At 33.9% G+C, this 19,252-nt stretch overlaps 2 protein-coding genes and 1 non-coding gene across 3 annotated transcripts; 1 reads left to right on the forward strand and 2 right to left on the reverse strand.

The window, feature by feature from the left end:
* The first annotated feature begins 300 nt into the window (after nt 1-300).
* On the forward strand, nt 301-375 carry Trnat-agu (transfer RNA threonine (anticodon AGU)). Its single transcript has one exon. It is a non-coding gene; the product is annotated as a tRNA-Thr (tRNA).
* Nucleotides 376-6,708: 6,333 nt separating this feature from the next.
* On the reverse strand, nt 6,709-7,641 carry LOC144838137 (adenosine receptor A3-like). Its single transcript, XM_078693498.1, has one exon. It carries the CDS (start codon nt 7,639-7,641, stop codon nt 6,709-6,711), a length of 933 nt encoding a protein of 310 aa, XP_078549624.1.
* Nucleotides 7,642-14,282: 6,641 nt separating this feature from the next.
* LOC144838138 (F-box/LRR-repeat protein 6-like) lies at nt 14,283-17,704 on the reverse strand. Its single transcript, XM_078693499.1, has 4 exons — nt 17,546-17,704; nt 17,010-17,096; nt 16,422-16,576; nt 14,283-15,654 (listed from the first exon to the last, which is right to left on the reverse strand). The coding sequence occupies exons 1-4, from the start codon at nt 17,702-17,704 to the stop codon at nt 15,492-15,494; spliced, it is 564 nt and encodes a 187-aa protein (XP_078549625.1). The 3' UTR covers nt 14,283-15,491.
* Between the last annotated feature and the right edge of the window lie 1,548 nt (nt 17,705-19,252).

Here is a 19,252-nt window from a genome sequence, read left to right on the forward strand (position 1 = left end):
TATCTTTTACATTGGATTCCTGTATGCAGCGGTGGTGTCCATGCTGTCTCTTCCGTATTATCATTTTCAAGTTGTTTCTCACTTCTTTGGTCAATTTTTGTGATTTAAATATCATTTCTAAGAGGCTTAGAAGAGGTAAGTTTCAAAGGATCAATCAAAGTCAGAGTAGGGCAAACATCTGACCAATTACTCAACTCCCTGACGCAAACCTACTCCACTGTAGTTTAAATAATTACAATCCTGTTGGTGCAGTACCCGCTGCTTACTTGGGCTCGAATCTAACCACTAGCCATCAGCGCAAGCTCGGTGGTCTAGAGGTATGAACGCCAGGCTAGTGATCTGGAGGTCGTGGGTTCGAGTCCCACCCGAGAACTACTTCCATATTTTTTCGCAAGTATTCTAAAATGTACTTAGTATGAAGTATAAATTACGTCAGAGTAGGGAAAAACATCTGACCAATAATGAACGGAAAGTGACGTCAGCCGTGCAATAGTACTTTTTTTTCTTGAATGAGACGATTAATTAAATCCCACATTACCAATCAGAAGGTTGGAATCACAACAAGGTGTTGTGGGGATAATGCATTCGAGTCAATGCTGCCCCTGTGTTACTTTAATAAAATACATTGTTGATAAATGAACCAAAATAGTACTATGTCTGACTTTGATTATGTCCATTGTGTTTTTTTTTCTACCAGAACTAGTTATGTCCATTTTTGGCCCACCCAAGGGAAGAACGAGTATGAGGCCCAAACATCAACTTTGACTGAGTATTAGTAACATAATTCTTGAGTATTATTGTTTAGCCTAGATTTTTTGATTTGTAAGACATAATCAAACTTTGAAACCTCTTTTTCTCAACAGTCAGACAGTTCTGACTCTAAGCCCACGATATTATAATCTCTCTTAATTATTATATAATAACCCCAATAATCGAACCAGTTAATCAGCGCAAGTCACCGTTAGGCAAAGAGCTGGCAATTCATGCTTAGCGCCCCGCTAAAATGTCTTTATGCTATTCATGTGCTCACTCAAAATTGGCACCGTCTTTCTGATTTTTAGAGAAAGTCCTTGGCAAAAAAATAGCTTCAACCACCAGAATTGGTTAAACAAAGAAGCGTAACAGACAGAAATAAACAAATAAACGGTATCAAGGAAGATCGTCAAATAAAAAGGAAGCGTTTTATTTAAGGCCTATTTGTAACAAAGGCTATTATGTCTTACTGGGAAATATTGATTCAGCAATATATGTTATACCATTGTGTCCCACCTTCCATTGTTTGTATATCACAAGTACATACTGTACATTCCTTGTGTCCCATTATAATTATGTCTTAACTATTCTAATGTGTACTATTATCAATTTAAAAAAAAACCTTTTTTACTGGTAGATACAAATCAAATAGTTGTAGGCCAAAAGAATGCTAAAACACTGTTGTACCGTCACTACAGTAGCGGCATATATGGTTTTGAATACTCCAAACTTCCTGTAGAAATGCAATACTAATCAATGGTCACACTCTTGTGTAACATGAACACTCAGTTAATAATAATATTTACACCTATTTTTACACTTTAGACAAATATTAAATAATTATTCAAATACATATTAAATTTGTATAAACATTTTTCATTTATTCACATTTATTTGAAAACAGACCAAGAAAAGTAACAATCATACATTAACAATAAATTAAATGGTATCAATAATAGGAGCTGTTCAGGGGTTGGAAATAGAAGTAAAATAACTTTAAAGCTTTATAACAATCCCAAAACAGAAAAAAAAAGACAATTAAACAACTACATGACATATCAATTGCTAATGTTAGATACAGTATTTCTTATTTTCAAAATCGAGAAGAGATGTTTGCGATATTGTTTATTACCAAAACCAAAGACAATTGGACTAACGACAGAGGTACTGTATGTTAAAAAATGCGTTATTATATACCACATAGCTTTTTCAGAAGGATTTGTTGTCGAAATCAAGACAATTAATGGGATCCACACTATAATGAAATACACAATCATAGAAAACAGCAAAAGAGCAGTCTTCGCTTCCTGTTTTAGTTTAAATCCCGAATTCTGTATAACTATTTGAGAAGCTATCTCGGATGCCTGTATACGCTTGACGTGACGTTTTACAATAATATACACCCGGATGCACAGGGTGATTATTACTGGAAGAGGAATAATCCAGTTTGCGAAAATCCAACTAACATACACTTTAGTGTACAAGGTCTCTAACCTGCAATAGCTTTCAAGAGAACCCGTGTTTCCAAATGGCGTCAAAACCGGAAGAATACCAATCGTGAAAGAGTATCCAGTAATTATGACAATGGCAATGTAGCATCTTCTCTCTGTTAAGATGGTAGTGTAAGTCAGTGGCCTACTGATTGTGATGTACCTCTCAATGGATAGTGACAACTTCAAGAAGGTATGGGCTATAGATAAGACTAATATAACACATACGAACGTCATGCATTCTGGGCTGTTGGTCAGTATATCGAGGTCCACCAGACATTGTATTGGGTATAACATCGTAGCAACGAGATCTGCAAAGGCTAAGCAAGTCACTAATGTATTGGAGACAGTCTGTAAACTACGAACTTTGAAGAACAACGCTATAACTGAGGTATTTCCGATTAAACCAAATACGAACAAGATAAAAGTACACACTGTTGCAACAACCACTTCCATCTTGATTATAATTAAGAGAATTTAAGAATGAGTCGAGCTGAATAAAGTTGGAGAAACACCCTTTGGCGATGGTTGTTTTTGATAGCGCTTCTCTTCCTCAGTGCTCCCTTTTTATGTTTCACTGAAAGGAATAAATAAATAAATAAGTGTACTACATATTAACGTAAAGTAAGGTGAAGTGTTGTAACAACTGCCTCACCAAGAGAAAGAAAGAGCTAGTTACGAGGGCGATTATTTTAGTTACATTAAATATTTTCTTAAAAGTATTCTGTTCCGGTGAGCTCTCCTGCATTTAGAGGAGCTTTAAAATGCTGGAAAAAACGGAACGGTGAAAATGGTTCTTCTGCGTCAATTTGATATTTTTGGATATAAGGCACTACATTTGTTTGTGCGTAAGCACCTAGAAAAAATATACATTAGACACAATATAAGACAACCTTTAAATTATCATTTGTAGAAATGAGAAACAACATAATATACTTGATACTTTCTCATTTACTGAGGGATTAACGAGAGTCTATGAGTCCAGCAAAACAAGAAACGTTGTCCCGATCTAATTATGTGTGCCATTTTATTCAACAATATCACAATATAACATACTTTGTTTTTGAAATACGGGCTCGCAGTGGCACCACACTTTAACTAAACAACTTCTTACCATTAAGCAACTCCCAATCAGTCGAACAATAATTGCCAGATTTGACTTATTCTTTGTCTAAACATTCCACCTCTATGTTGTGCAGCAGCCAGACTATCGAGAGAACAGCTTGCATGATAGACTTACAGGTAAACTTGTAGGCCTTTATATGTGTTTCAAAGTATGTCTGATGAAGTTTTCTTCGGGTCTGTTCCTCGAACAATAGAGTGAATGATAATTATTGTAGTGTGGATATGATATTAATTATAAAGCACAAAGCAATGTCCTCCGTCATTACAGTACAACATTAATATTATTAACTGAAGTATTGACGCTGGAACTCATTAGAACTAATAAGGTGTCTATAATAATTATTAATAAAGCGATAACAATTAGATTTTCAAATTTAATATCGAGACCTTTAAGAGATCGCAAAAATCGTAGAAAAAAGCAGAGGAATTAAACATCCAATTAACGTGGTTCTAGGTCAGTTTAATAAAATAGAATTATGTTGTCCATTGCCATGGCGCGTTGTGTACTGTCATCGTGTTAAGAATTTTCCACTTGGCCTGTAATGGCATCGAAAGCCCATTTTCACCATCATCGCCACCAAATCCATTATAAGGCTTACATGATTATCACTCGGCTGAATATGAAAAGACTTTACCTGAAAATCCGAGAGAACTCTATATCGTGGGCTTGGTGCCAAAACTGTCTATGTCCAATTTGAGCAAAAATGAGTTAGACCCTCTATTAGTTATGTTCTTGGATATACTTTCTCTGCCAGAAGTGACTAGGTCCACTCCCTTCAAAATAGGGGGCGTTAGATAAAGTAAATTAAGTCTATGTCCATATATATGATTTTGATTTATGCCAGAACTGTCTATGTTGGGACATAGTCAGTTCTGGCATGATTTTTTATTTTTGTGGGACATAGACATATCTTTTACATTGGATTCCTGTATGCAGTGGTGGTGTCCATGCTATCTCTTCCGTATTATCATTTTCAAGTTGTTTCTCACTTCTTTGGTCAATTTTTGTTATTTAAATATCATTTCTAAGAGGCTTAGAAGAGGTAAGTTTCAAAGGATCAATCAAATTACGTCAGAGACGAGAATGAGACGATTAATTAAATCCCACATTACCAATCAGAAGGTTGGAATCACAACAAGGTGTTGTGGGGATAATGCATTCGAGTCAATGCTGCCCCTGTGTTACTTTAATAAAATACATTGTTGATAAATGCACCAAAATAGTACTATGTCTGACTTTGATTATGTCCATTGTTGATGATTTTGGCCCACCCAAGGGAAGAACGAGTATGAGGCCCAAACATCAATTTTGTATTAGTAACATAATTCTTGAGTATTATTGTTTAGCCTAGATATTTTGATTTGTAAGACATTTAATCAAACTTTGAAACCTCTTTTTCTCAACAGTCAGACAGTTTTGACTCTAAGCCCACGATATTATAATCTCTCTTAATTATTATATAATAACCCCAATAATCGAACCAGTTAATCAGCGCAAGTCATCGTTAGGCAAGCTGGAAATTCATGCTTAGCGCCCCGCTAAAATGTCTTTATGCTATTCATGTGCTCACTCAAAATTGGCACCGTCTTGCTGATTTTTAGAGAAAGTCCTTGGCAAAAAATAGCTTCAACCACCAGAATTGGTTAAACAAAGAAGCGTAACAGACAGAAATAAACAAATAAACGGTATCAAGGAAGATCGTAAAATAAAAAGGAAGCGTTTTATTTAAGGCCTATTTGGAACAAAGGCTATTATGTCTTACTGGGAAATATTGATTCAGCAATGTATATTATACCATTGTGTCCCACCTTCCATTGTTTGTATATCACAAGTACATACTGTACATTCCTTGTGTCCCATTATAATTATGTCTTAACTATTCTAATGTGTATTATTATCAATTTAAAAAAAAAACCTTTTTTACTGGTAGATACAAATCAAATAGTTGTAGGCCAAAAGATAATAAGGCCAATAATAGGAGCTGTTCAGGGGTTGGAAATAGAAGTAAAATAACTTTAAAGCTTTATACCAATCCCAAAACAGAAAAAAAAGACAATTAAACAACTACATGACATATCAATTGCTAATGTTAGATATATATATATATATATAATCATACAAAATTCATAAATTTTCAGACATTTTATTTAATAAATACAAATTTAACTACGGCACATTATGATTGTACTTGGAAATATATATATATATATATATCATATGCTAGTGTTAAATATATAAATAATAATCATAAAATATTCATAAATGTTTAAAATATTTCATTTAACAAATACAAAATTAATTACGGCACATTATGATTGTATTTGGAAATATATGTTTTTTAACAGATTTATTAAATATTTTAAAGTTTTTACAACATGTCCTTTCTTTTAGATACATATTTATAAATATGTATCTAAAATGTTGATTCTTTAATTTACGGTATAGATTCATACTTTTAGTTACGGTACGTGATCAGCATTAAAAAAAAATTAAAGTTATACTTCTCTGTACCATTCAAATATTTGTTTAAGGTATGACTGGAGTAGGTATAAAGTAGGAAAACCCACCAAAACAATTTAGCTCCCAGATGAAAAGTTTGTATTAGGCCAAAAAAAGAGGAGATATGTAGACCTCAATTGTCAACCTCTGAATAAATTTCGAGGGAAGGAGAGCGTTTTTTTGTAATTGTTATTACTTTGTTAAGCTGACACAACTTTATAAAAAATGAACAAATGAATCACTACAAACATTTTTATTTTTCATTATTTTTTGTACAGAGGCCGCGGCTCGAAAATAAGGCGAGTGAGGTGGTTTACCATTGTATATATTTGTTCAGCCTTATATTGTATTCGTCAAAAGTGCTGTTGCTAGTTCTGTATTTAACGATGCAGTTAGTTAGGCATATCGTCTTTGTGTTAACTTCTATTGTAAATGTAAAGTGAGGTAAATATAATACAAAGATTATAATAAATACAAAGTGGATTTACAAGATTTAAAATGTTACTGATGAAGTTGATCAAATTAACATAAATGTGATAATAATGAAAATAATATGATTTTACGGTGACGACATGAAAAATGATATTAATGTGAATAAAAGTGGTGTTTACTCCACAAAAGAGAAGAAAAAAAATGCATCTTCTTATCCTGATGTTTAGGCTTACTACCAACAGGAACATCGTAATTACCGTATTGTTAAATTTTCAATGCAGGTTACTCGATCAATGTTTTCCGTCTTTTCCATGAAACCACCAAGTGACATCAGAAAATGTCCCAATGGCAACTGCATAATATTTACCTTTATACTAAAACAATATGCAACTGAAACGAACTTGAAAATTAATTTGAACTGGAAGTTTTAGCTCGCGTGGTGTAAACAGAATCTATTTGATTTTCATCAATGTTTCTTATTTTCAAAATCGATAGTAAATGCCTGCGATATTGTTTAGTACCAAAACTAAATATAAGCGGACTGACGGCAGCTGAACTGTATGTTAAAAAATGCGTTATTATATACCCCATGACGCTTTCAGAAGGATCTGTAGTCGAAATCAAGATAATCAATGGGATCCACACTATAACGAAATACACAACCATAGAGAACAACAAAAGAGCAGTCTTTGCTTCCCGTCTTAGTTTAAATCCAGAATTCTGCGCACCTATTTGAGAAGTTACTTCAGATGCCTGTATTCGCTTGACGTGACGTTTTACAAGAATAAACACCCGGATGTACAGGGCGATTATTACTGGAAGAGGAATAATCCAATTCGCGAAAATCCATGGAGTATAGCCATTTATGAATACGGTTGCTAATCGGCAGTCGTTTTCAAGAGAACCTGTGTTTCCAAATAGCGGCATCATAACCGGAAGAACACCAATCGTGACAGAGTATCCAGTAATTATGACAATGGCAATGTAGCATCTTCTCTCTGTTAAGATGGTAGAGTAAGTCAGTGGCCTACTGATGGTGATGTACCTCTCAACGGATAGTGACAACTTAAAGAAAGTATGCGCTATAGATACAATTAGAATAACAGAAAAGAACGCCATGCATTCTGGGTTGTTGTTCAGTACCTTGATGTCCACCAGACATTGTATTGGATATAACACCATAGCAATGATATCAGTAACGGCAAAACACGTCACTAGCGTATTGGAGACAGTCTGTAAACTACGAACTTTAAAGAACAACGCTATAACTGAGGTATTTCCGATTAAACCAAATACGAACAAGATGACGGTACACAATGTTGCAACAACTTCCACTTCCATCTTTATTTCAAATCTAAACAAAATCAAATCGGGATTTAAAAGTTAGTTCAGGCTTATATGAATGGTAACTGCCTTTCAAAAATATGGTCCCATTATGTTGCAGCCATGGAAGTCAGTATTCATAATAGCCTGCACGAGACCAAATATTATTTGATCTGTTAATTAAAAGATATTTTCCATAAAGGATAATAAACCATTACTAACAATTAATAACTAACAATCAAATAAATAGTAGCAATGGTTTGTCGAACGTACAACAGGAAATTATACTTTTTCAGATCCAATATCATTATTCATTGTATGCATAAATGTGTATTAAAAGATGTTTTAAAGGACAACTTTACCGACAACCATATTTTGACAACATATTAGGGATGATGATTTCAGAACAATTGCGAGATTTACCATATCTCCGCTCGCGCTCACCGTACAGCCGTTGCCGTAAATTGCTGTGACGTGGGTGTCAAGCGCGAACATTTCTAGTAAACACAAAAATCATAAAAAAAATTAAATGTTGATTTTTTTATTGTTTCTTTTGCCTATCTGGATATTGGTGTGTTTCTTCAAAATAACAGACTAATCAAATTTAAGCCTAATGCAGGTCAAATTAGCAATTGAAATGACAGGTACCTATCTCTTGTTAACAACAGTGAAAACTCATGAGGTAGATTTTGCTAAGCAAACTTGACGTCACAGCAATTTACGGCGAGCGCGCGACGATATCGTAAATCTCGCAATTGTTCTGAAACCATGTAGGCCTACATCCCTAATACGTTGTTAAAATATGGTTCTTGGTAAAGTTGTCTTTTAATGTAATGTACTCTATAAGGAGTACCGTACAAGTTTTTTTTTAAATAAAAGAAAGTAAAATAACAAATATTGGGATCCTGGCCGGATTACCCCCAATTCATTTACTAGAGTCGTCCGTGGCCACATATCAATCTGGATCCGTTTTTTAGTTTTGACGTTAACAAACACATATTAACAGTGTCATAAATGAAAACATGGAGAAAGTGTGATTGATTTTCTTTTTTAAATTATACGAAATCAACATTTAGTAGAAAAACCCCACGCGCCTGTGGTAGTGTTGAATCGCTTCCTAACATATAACGACAGGCACATTTGGCATCAATATATAAAGCTTAAGATATATTGTCACCGAACAAGATGACAAATTACAAATAATTAAATCGTATAGAAAATAGAAAAAAAAATCCCGAAAAAATAATGTTTTAACTTATAAAATGACAACATAAACGGTTAAATTCAATTAAAACCCCATTGGCTTGCTTCAAATTACAGTTTTTCAGGTAAATCATTCTTTTTCCGATCTAATTTTTTGTCAAAGTGAATAACTATTATGCGACATTAAAAATATTCAACCAAAAAAATGGGACAATACATCTTTAATTGATATTAACTTTTTGTATACATGTTTTTGGGTAAAATTACAGTAGGGTCATTTTCAGCATTCCCAACATGTACCAGTTATGACACTTTTTTTCCGTCTAGTTTGCTTAATGATATCTTAAGATGACATGCAGTATAACATTGTAGACATTTCTATTGAAAAAAGGGTTAATTTTATGTGAAAAATCATACATTACCCTTGTGTCATAATGATACTTTTATTATCATAATAAATAAAAGTATTTTTAAAATTCGGTACAATTTGAATAGATTCTAGCCCAAACAAGATGTTATCATTAAGAATTCTGCAATCAGTTGAATAACAATAATAATATATTTTAAATATTTTGCAAACTTTTTTTCTTTAAAAAATGTTGGCAATTACCTGTTATTGTCTATGTCCTGTTCGCTGCAGTATGTAATTAAGAATAACATTAGTCGAGTGAGAATCATTTGCAATGTCGTAGTAAGTAATCGATACTTCGTAACCATTGGTTAATTGCCCTATCACACAGGTTGGCTTTTGTTCTAAAACATTGTCAGCAATGTACACCTCCCTCATGTGAACCAAGTTAATAGATTTTCTTTTTTAAATTATACGAAATCAAAATTTAGAACAAAAAAACCCACGCGCATGTGGTAGTGTTGAATTGCTTCCTAAGATATAACGACAGACACATTTGGCATCAATATTTAAAGCTTAAAGATGTATTGCCCCCAAGTACCAAGTTAATAGAGCTGTTTGAAAAGTGTTATATAGAATGTCGTATCACAATTATAGTAATAAAACACATTTTCTATGTCGCACCACCACATATTTGTATTCAAATATATATTAAATATGATTAAATATGATGAGTAAGGTAGGAATAAAAAATCCTTGAGTTGTTATATTGCTATAAAAGATGAATTTCAAAAGTACTTTAATCTGTGATGCCGATACCAAGAAATATCCTAATAAATATGAAAGTGATATCATGATACAAAGAACAAGATAAAAAAAGAAAAAAATCTAATCAGGAATGTCGGCTCTGGCTGACACTCTTTTACGGAATGTGATCGGTGACAACCAATATCCCATGATTTGGTGTCTGAATCACCCTCAAACTAGCTATACCCTAATAATTCTTCCCCCTCCCCACTCGTTGTCTTAGCTCTGTCTACACTAAACAAGTGTGATGTGCCCAAATAGGGGTAGTGAGATACCTAATTATGGTAGTGATATTACATAATCATGTCCATAAATGGTCACATCACATTTTTTTGTCACATAAAGTTTGATAGTGTACCAGACAATAGGTTTCTTGTTCTTTGCATTATGGTTTTTGCGATAATGTTTACACCTTATTTTTTGAAGGGACAATATACAGTATCTGTAATTCATCGTATACTTACATCCCGCCCCTGATATACTTCTAGTATGAACAATATTTTTTTAACGATATGGACATTTTTTAGTTTGGTTTCCGATAGTATAAACAATCGATCTAGACAGCACATAAGAACAACACCATTTTTTTGCTTTAGGCCTATACGTCGTGTAAAAGCTTGTTGTGATGTTATTATGTTCTCTAAATCCCAGAGATGTGTCCAGGCCAGTCTATTACCCCTTTCACACCAAAAGCAAAACTCCGGAGACACTCCAGAGTTGATGCCCCGGTGTTTTGGTGTGACATTTTGTGTTCTAATTGATGTAGGAACGTCACTACCTAATTATCGTTCTATCTATATGACATTGAGCTTCCACCGTATAGATTTTCCATTACAATTTGTTTTGTTTTTTTGGGCCTATTTAATTTTAGTGCGTCGGGCTCTTATCAGTTGATCTCAATCTGCTCCCTAACACGTTCCACTTTACTAGGAGGTAACTTTCAGACAGTTAACAAAGGTTTTTAATAAAAGAAAAGAAAACAATACAATAGGTACAAAAGAACAATGATAGAGTGCTAAGAACTTTTTATTAGGAGACTACTCCCCTTAAAATAACTATGGTACATTAACAATAAGTATTGTGTAGACAAAAAAGCCCAAAGGGCGGAGGCTGATACAGAAGGTAATAATAGAATATCATACTGAACTACGCCCGATAGGTAATCTGTTCCATAGGCATAGTGCGTACACTTAATCTGTTAAATATATTATATTTAAATTATTTCTATTTTTGTAGCAATCTTCAAATATTGCACAAACAAATAAAAGTAATAATAATTTTAGTAGAACCAATGGTATACCAACTCCCTGTGTATAAAATTCATTGAAAAATCACCAAAACAAATTTAAAGTGCAGTATAACAGTATGTAGATACTAACTATACATATATATATGTATATATATATGTATAGTACAATATGAATATATTATATATTACATAGAGACACTAATAATATAATATTAATTTGACATTAGAAAACAAAAATGGAAACCATATAGGTCAAATTCAACGTTTTGTGCTACAATCCTTTTCCTATTAGTAAAATGGACGAGTCCGCCAATACGGCAAAACCACGCTGGTGGTTTTCAAATAAACCAAGTGTTTTAAAACTACTTATATAAAAAATCCTGTTCCCTTATCTTAAATACATTTACATATTACAAATAAGGGATAATAACTCTTAACTTTCGTGAAAAAATAAAGCGTTTTGGATAAGTAGTTTTTCAGCAACTGTAATATTAGTTTTAACGTTACGTTCTGACTGCTCATGAAAGGTTGGACGACTTCGAAAATTTTCGCCTATCCTTTAACACTAGCCGGTCACTGACAAACCAAAACACTGCTTCAAAAAAGGGGCTGTGCCGACGAAGTATCTGAACCAATCACATTTTACTTTGGGTCATTAGAAAGCTTGATTGATTAGCTTTTGCATGGTGGAACAGCCAATTTCATTGGATAATTAGGTCAAACGTTATGAACGTTTTTGTAAAGATCTCAACAAATTGGCAAAACAAGCCTATTCTTTAACACAGGGCAATTTTAAAATCGTCTAACTTTAAAAATCAATGCCGACGACGTTTTAAGTTTTTTTAAATTAAAAATAACATGACATCGTAGGTACTTAATTAGGCATTACAATGTCGAAACAGCCAGCCGGTCAATTAATAACAAAGTTACATTGAAAAAACATAAAAAAAATAGCTGTTTTTCGGTGATTTCGTGCCGTTTAGCGGAAATCGCCCGGATTTTTGGGTACATAAAACAAATTGTAATGAAGGCCTATTCACTCATTTAAGGTTTTTTTTTAAAGGGAAGTAAAAGAACGAGTATTATGTAGTGGCGTTCCTACATCAATTACAACACAAATGATTCGTCCATGATTTCAATGAAAATAAATAATTAGCTGAACAAGTTTCACTCGAACTAATTAGGAATAATGAGGTCGTAATTATTATCAAGAGATATCGTCAATTAATTGTGTTTAATAAGGGCAGGTAAATTATCTCAATTATTACCTACAACTATTGTGTTTATATGTCATCATCATCGTCACCAGTGACAACAACATCACAGTCATAGATCGACGATATATGTTCCATCTCCAAGACAAGGGTTTAGATAGCGCATCTATATTCGAACATGACAATCCCTCCAGCTAAATAATTTACTGTGTATATAAATTGTATGTCCTAGTCAGGAAAGTTTAAGATCAGCTAAAATAATTGGTTTTAAACCTATTTTTAGATATAGTATAGTCTGTGTATTTCACACATTATACTCTACTTTGGTAGGTTGGAATATCGGTCTAATGCGTGATATACGGTGTGTATTTCACACATTGTGTCTCAATTCTGATTCAGCTTTTTTTGATCCGATAAATTACTGCTTAGGGGAACTCCTGTTTAGAGGACGACTCTTTCATGTGAAACGAAGAGAAATATTTCTTTAACACTGTGCCTAACCCCTATTAAAGGGATACTTTTGGTTTGGCCCAAAAGTTCGTTATGTTCTCCTTTAATAGGGGTTCTAATGAAATTGTATTTTTGTGCCTCATTTCAGATTATAAACATTTTGTATTGTTTGTGCTGAAATTAGGGGTGAACATTGGGTCGTCAGCCTGTGAAATTGGGAATCAACTCATGATGTGAATCGTATCTATTTCTATTGATAAAGCTCTGTCTACACTTTGAACTAGTTTGACAAAAAACATGTGATGTTCCCAAATATGGTAGTGATATGACGTCATCGTGCACATCACATTTTTTTGTAACATAAAGATTGATAATGTAGACAGAGCTTTCGCTCTATAGACTCAACGAATAGATGTGTTATATAAGTCAAATGCTCTCCAGGTGGAATACCATCCTGAGATGAGAGTGCGTTGTCTTATAGTATTTAGTCAGTAGAGTTTATTCTTTATACGTAATGTTACTTTCCATGGACCAGCGATGCCAAAATAAAGGTTGAATGAATATATAATAATCCCGTCTATATGCCATACATACACTAATGGAGACATTACAGGTGCCTCGCCCTAACAATTTGTCATATAAAATTGATGTTCATACTTGATTGATCAACTCATTTGCGCCATGCGTTCCAACTAGAGACGTAACACAAGTACGTAAGCTCAACGCAAGTTTACATAAAGCGTGGTTCCCATAAATAGTCCATGGGATTTAGCTAAAAAAAACTAGAGACGCAACACAAGGACGTAACACAACGTAAGTGATTTGACCAATCACAAGCGATGGATTATTCGAACTCTCGCTTGTCATTGGTCAACACGCTTGCGTTGCGGTTACGTCCTAGTGGAAACCACGCTTTAAGGCCAATTTACACAGACGGGTGGTGACGGTAACAAAAATATAGAATCTATGTTATTTCTACCGCTCAGAACCTACATGGTTTTCCGCTTACAGTTACCGCTCGACTGTGTAAATTGACCTTTACCGGTGTATTTATAATCTGATTGACGGCATTATAATTAGCTTATTACGTCATATAAAATGGCACATTCACATTGCAAAAGAGGGCTTATACTACCAGTATACTTTCTTTCTTTTATTTATTTACCCAAAAATAAGTTATAAACATTGTAAACATAATACATAACCAATACTGGCCCAAATGATAACAAAATGTTTGTTCTAGAAATGCAATACCTATGGTAAAATTCACATAATTGTCATGCAAGTCTTCAAATACAGTGACGATGATTTGGTCATAAATAATGATAATAATAAACCAGGATTGAGATTAGATTCTGCAATCACTTCATATTATGGTAAACAAAAAGTAAAATTAATTACAACAGAATAGTAATAAAATGAAACAAAATATACAAAATACAAATATACATATTGTGAAATAGTGTTTTCAGAAAGGTCTTGTCCCTAAAACATTAAGAAGATTAATAAAATCACACTTTGAATAATATGCCATTTTGCATTGTTAATAAGCCATTCAATTCTGTAGGAAAACAAGGCCATATACATGGCTGCAGTCACACATGCGCAAATTTGAGTTAGTGTTTACCGACCGACATAGTGAGCTGTAGAGTCGCGTTAGCACACGACTAAAAAACTAATTCACTTATAAGAAGACAAAATAAATATTTATATTAAAATCAAAAACTCAATTTGACTACTTTTTACTTTAGTTATTTTTTTCTAGGTACATAATTAATATTTTCGATCCAATTTTTGGTCAAAGTGAATAACTAATATTTGTTCCCATAGTAAAGGGAATAGCTAGGCTACACATACATTGTAACACTAGTTCAAAACATTTATTTCCTTCAATTGAAATGTAATTACAAAATACAAAGAAAAGGTTTAAAAATGGAATACCAAGAACATAATTTAAAATTAATTAATTCATTATAAATTAATACAAATTGGTTGAGAAAAAAAGAGGAAAAAAACATTCCATAAAATTTAATGAATACATTTCAATGCCAACTCTACCGACGCCATTGGCATTTATTCTCTCACCCCCAATCAATTCCATATGCAGTATAAAACAGGGATATATATCACCCTGCATATATCACCACTATATTACCCATATTGCATTGTAAAATAGATATAAATAAAAGTAATACACAGTGTTTAAGGCCGTCTGAACATAACTATATAGTCACATAAATTGGTCGTGTGATAACATGCCTCGGATGCCTCTATAATATCCTTGTGAGCTATGCTAAGCGGAATCATTGTAACTTTGTTACACAGTGCCCTGTTTAGCACGGTTTTGCCTTTAGTTTAATTTGTTACTTCACCTTAGCTTTGTTATAATTATTATATAGTGTATAAAATTGCATATACTTAAAATGTGTAAAGGTCTGTCTACACTATCAAACTTTATGTGACAAATGATGTGCCCATATATGGACATATCACTACCATATTTGGGCATATCACGACCATATTTGGGCACATCACACTTTTTTGGTCAAACTAGTTTGATAGTGTAGACAGAGCTTAAGACTTCACAGATATTGCATCATGAACCAATCTCAGGCTCATCTTCTTCGATGACACTATCAATATTCTCTTTTAGGCTGGCAAGGCGCTCTCCTTCATATTCTTGCTTCATTCCTCGAGGCAAGCCACGGCACGAGGTCAAGTCAAGGCTTGAAAGACGTGGACAGCCTTCTAGCAATGATCTAAGAAAAAAGTATTAATGACTTCAGAATTATTCAAATAATTCAAAATTCCAGGACTCTCCATGACTTTCTTGCCAAAATTCCATGGCTTTCTAAAGCTCTGACTACACTATCAAACTAGTTATATGATGTGCCCAAATATGGTAGTGATATGCTTAAATATGGTAGTATTATGACATCATCATGGTCAAATATGGGCACATCACATTTTTTTGTCACATAAAGTTTGATAGTGTAGACAGAGCTTAATCTATGGGCTTAGTTATACGTAGCAGGTTAAAATGTCATAGTAAAGTGAAAAAAATGTATGAATACTTTCCGTAACATTTTAATGAAAGGCCTGGCCTACAAAGAATGGTGATTTTCCAGGTTTTCAAATAACCCACATCAATAGTGGTGTAACGGCTATGAGCTAAACCCAGTAAGCTTATGGGGCCTCTGAGCAGTGCCCAGACGAAAAAAAGGCATTAAAATATGTCGAAAAGGCTAAAAACACCCAATGCCTCCAGCATTGGAGGGCCACTTAGGGTTCCTAAACCACCCCACTGCACATGCACCTCATTATATGTAAAACTGTTCATAAGCATAGACAAAGAAAAATTGTTGTTCCCAGTGTGCCGACAATTAATAGTTAGGCATTGTCACCATACTTGCAGTAGAATGTTATTACACAATCCAACTTTTATATTACTATGTGCTGTATCATTATATCCACATAGCATCATTATGCCTAAATAATTTTTAACAAGAATACTGATATAGCTTACTTGACTCTGTGTGCCGTTATGGATGTGCCACTTAGGTTTAGGATGCGAAGGCTTGATTGTTGAGGTGTACTTGATAATTTTTTCATGGCTATATCAAGTGACATGCCAGGAAACACATTCCATGATAAATCCAACTCTATCAAGCTGTGCATCCACTAGTAAAACAGACAAAGTTAATAATAATAGGTATCACGTGTGATACACATGTGACACTGTATTACAAAATCTGCCTATGATACTGGACGAATTATATACAGTGATGAGAATCATAGTACACTATGTCATGTATAACAGCTAGGGACTTTACTTATTAATTAGCCTTATATAGCACAATCATTATACTGTATACTAATACTTCATTGCAATTAATGATAAAAATTTAAGAAAAATATAGGTTAAAAGGCAAGTTTTTTTAGCGGCCTTTTCTATCCAGTTGCTTACATGTCCTGTGTATCTAATCGATGGCTTGTCATAAAGCTTAATAAAAAAAACCGGGGTACATTGTAATACTAAGCCATTAAAATCTACTTATCACAATTTTACATTGCAAAAAATTCCAGTACTTTTTAAAAATTATACTTATGTTACCTTTTGTACAATGACTGCAATCCCTTCATACTTGGAAACCGAACATTGTGAGATAAACAGTTCTTCCAAAGCATCCAACAATAATTTCTAGGAGAAAAAAAAGTACCATATTTGAATAAATAGTGAGATGTAAATCACAATTGACAGTTTGGATCATCCATTGTGTCGCACTTGATCACTTCCATTGCGCTTTTTCTTTGTTTCTTTTCTTTTTATCTATAACTGTTCCTAAAATCTGAGCACTGCTTATTTAGCAGGATACTGTTTAAATTATAAGCCTTCCATGATCTGGAAACATACTATATTCCTGTTTGTCTTAAGATATATTTTGAACAATGGGCTATATTTTGAACCAGGCCCTTCATCACAAGCAATATTTGTACACGAGCCGAATGGCCAAGCAGTTAAGACAGGGGCGCTGCAAATCATAACTATACAACCGGCACAGGTTCAAGTCACCAATTATGGTGGTATAGGACAAGAACTTAAAACTGGAGGTCCAGTGTACACATCTGGCTTGATGAGTAGCTGGTTACCCCAGTGTAATTCAGCCCCTGTCGTTGTGGACAGACGAACGACCACCGTTTGGTGGCTGTATTCAACATGAATGGACCTTTAGGGGAGAAGAAAGTTATTGTATGTGCTGTCCACACCTGTCGCAATTCAGCCCAGTTAGGCTGCAAATCACCCCACATTTACATTTATTAACCCACATTCACACTATCTACCTGAAGAACATCCGCTGTAATGTGTGTGTTAAAGGGAGGTAAAAGAACGATTATTATGTAGTGGCGTTCCTACATCAATTACAACACAAATGATTCGTCCATGATTTCAATGAAAAGAAATAATTAGCTGAACAAGTTTCACTCGAACTAATTAGGAATAATGAGGTCGTAATTATTATCAAGAGATATCGTCAATTAATTGTGTTTAATAAGGGCAGGTAAATTATCTCAATTATTACCTACAACTAGGCCTATTGTGTTTATATGTCATCATCATCGTCACCAGTGACAACAACATCACAGTCATAGATCGACGATATATGTTCCATCTCCAAGACAAGGGTTTAGATAGCGCATCTATATTTGAACATGACAGTCCCGCCAGCTAAATAATTTAAAAAATGAAATAAATAGATTCAACACAAGGAAGTTTACCAGTAAGCGACAGAATATCGCTTTTGATTGGTCAAATCCCTACGTTGCGTCAGACTCTATTGAGAACCAAGCATTAGGGCGCGAATTTTAAACGTGATTTGTAACCGTCTTGGTAAACTTATTGAATGTATAACCGTGGTGGTACGTGAGTTTCGGCGAATACTGTGTATATACATTGTATGTGAATGTTGTACAATAATCGATTCAGAGACATGCAATAGGCCTAGTCAGGAAAGTTTAAGATTAGCTAAAATAATTGGTTTTAAACCTATTTTTAGATATAGTATAGTCTGTGTATTTCACACATTATACTCTACTTTGGGACAGGTTGGAATATCGGCCTAATGCGTGATATACGGTGTGTATTTCACACATTGTGTCTCAATTCTGATTCAGCTTTTTTTGATCCGATAAATTACTGCTTAGGGGAACTCCTGTTTAGAGGACGACTCTTTCATGTGAAACGAAGAGAAATATTTGTTTAACACTGTGCCTAACCCCTATTAAAGGGATACTTTTGGTTTGGCCCAAAAGTTCGTTATGTTCTCCTTTAATAGGGGTTCTAATGAAATTGTATTTTTGTGCCTCATTTCAGATTATAAAACATTTTGTATTGTTTGTGCTGAAATTAGAGGTGAACATTGGGTCGTCAGCCTGTGAAATTGGGAATCAACTCATGATGTGAATCGTATCTATTTCTATTGATAAACAAACTAGTTTGACAAAAAAAATGTGTGATGTGCCCAAATATGGTAGTGATATGACGTCATCGTGCACATCACATTTTTTTGTAACATAAAGATTGATAATGTAGACAAAGCTTTCGCTCTATAGACTCAACGAATAGATGTGTTATATAAGTCAAATGCTCTCCAGGTGGAATACCATCCTGAGATGAGAGTGCGTTGTCTTATAGTATTTAGTCAGTAGAGTTTATTCTTTATACGTAATGTTACTTTCCATGGACCAGCGATTCCAGGTTGAATGAATATCTAATAATCCCGTCTATATGCCATACATACACTAATGGAGACATTACAGGTGCCTCGCCCTAACAATTTGTCATATAAAATTGATGTT

This window comes from Antedon bifida, chromosome 3 (genome assembly GCF_963402885.1).
Source record: "Antedon bifida chromosome 3, ecAntBifi1.1, whole genome shotgun sequence".
NCBI lineage: Eukaryota > Metazoa > Echinodermata > Crinoidea > Comatulida > Antedonidae > Antedon > Antedon bifida.

What these genes read in the sequence shown, in the direction of transcription:
- LOC144838137 (XM_078693498.1), bottom strand. Translation starts at nt 7,641, where the DNA reads ATGGAAGTGGAAGTTGTTGCAACATTGTGTACCGTCATCTTGTTCGTA.
- LOC144838138 (XM_078693499.1), bottom strand. Translation starts at nt 17,704, where the DNA reads ATGTGGGGTGATTTGCAGCCTAACTGGGCTGAATTGCGACAGGTGTGG. An exon ending in AGGGGCTGAATTACACTGGG is followed by an intron (nt 17,097 to 17,545) that starts GTAACCAGCTAC and finishes TTTTTCTCCTAG; the next exon opens with AAATTATTGTTGGATGCTTT. An exon ending in TTGCAGTCATTGTACAAAAG is followed by an intron (nt 16,577 to 17,009) that starts GTAACATAAGTA and finishes CTGTTTTACTAG; the next exon opens with TGGATGCACAGCTTGATAGA.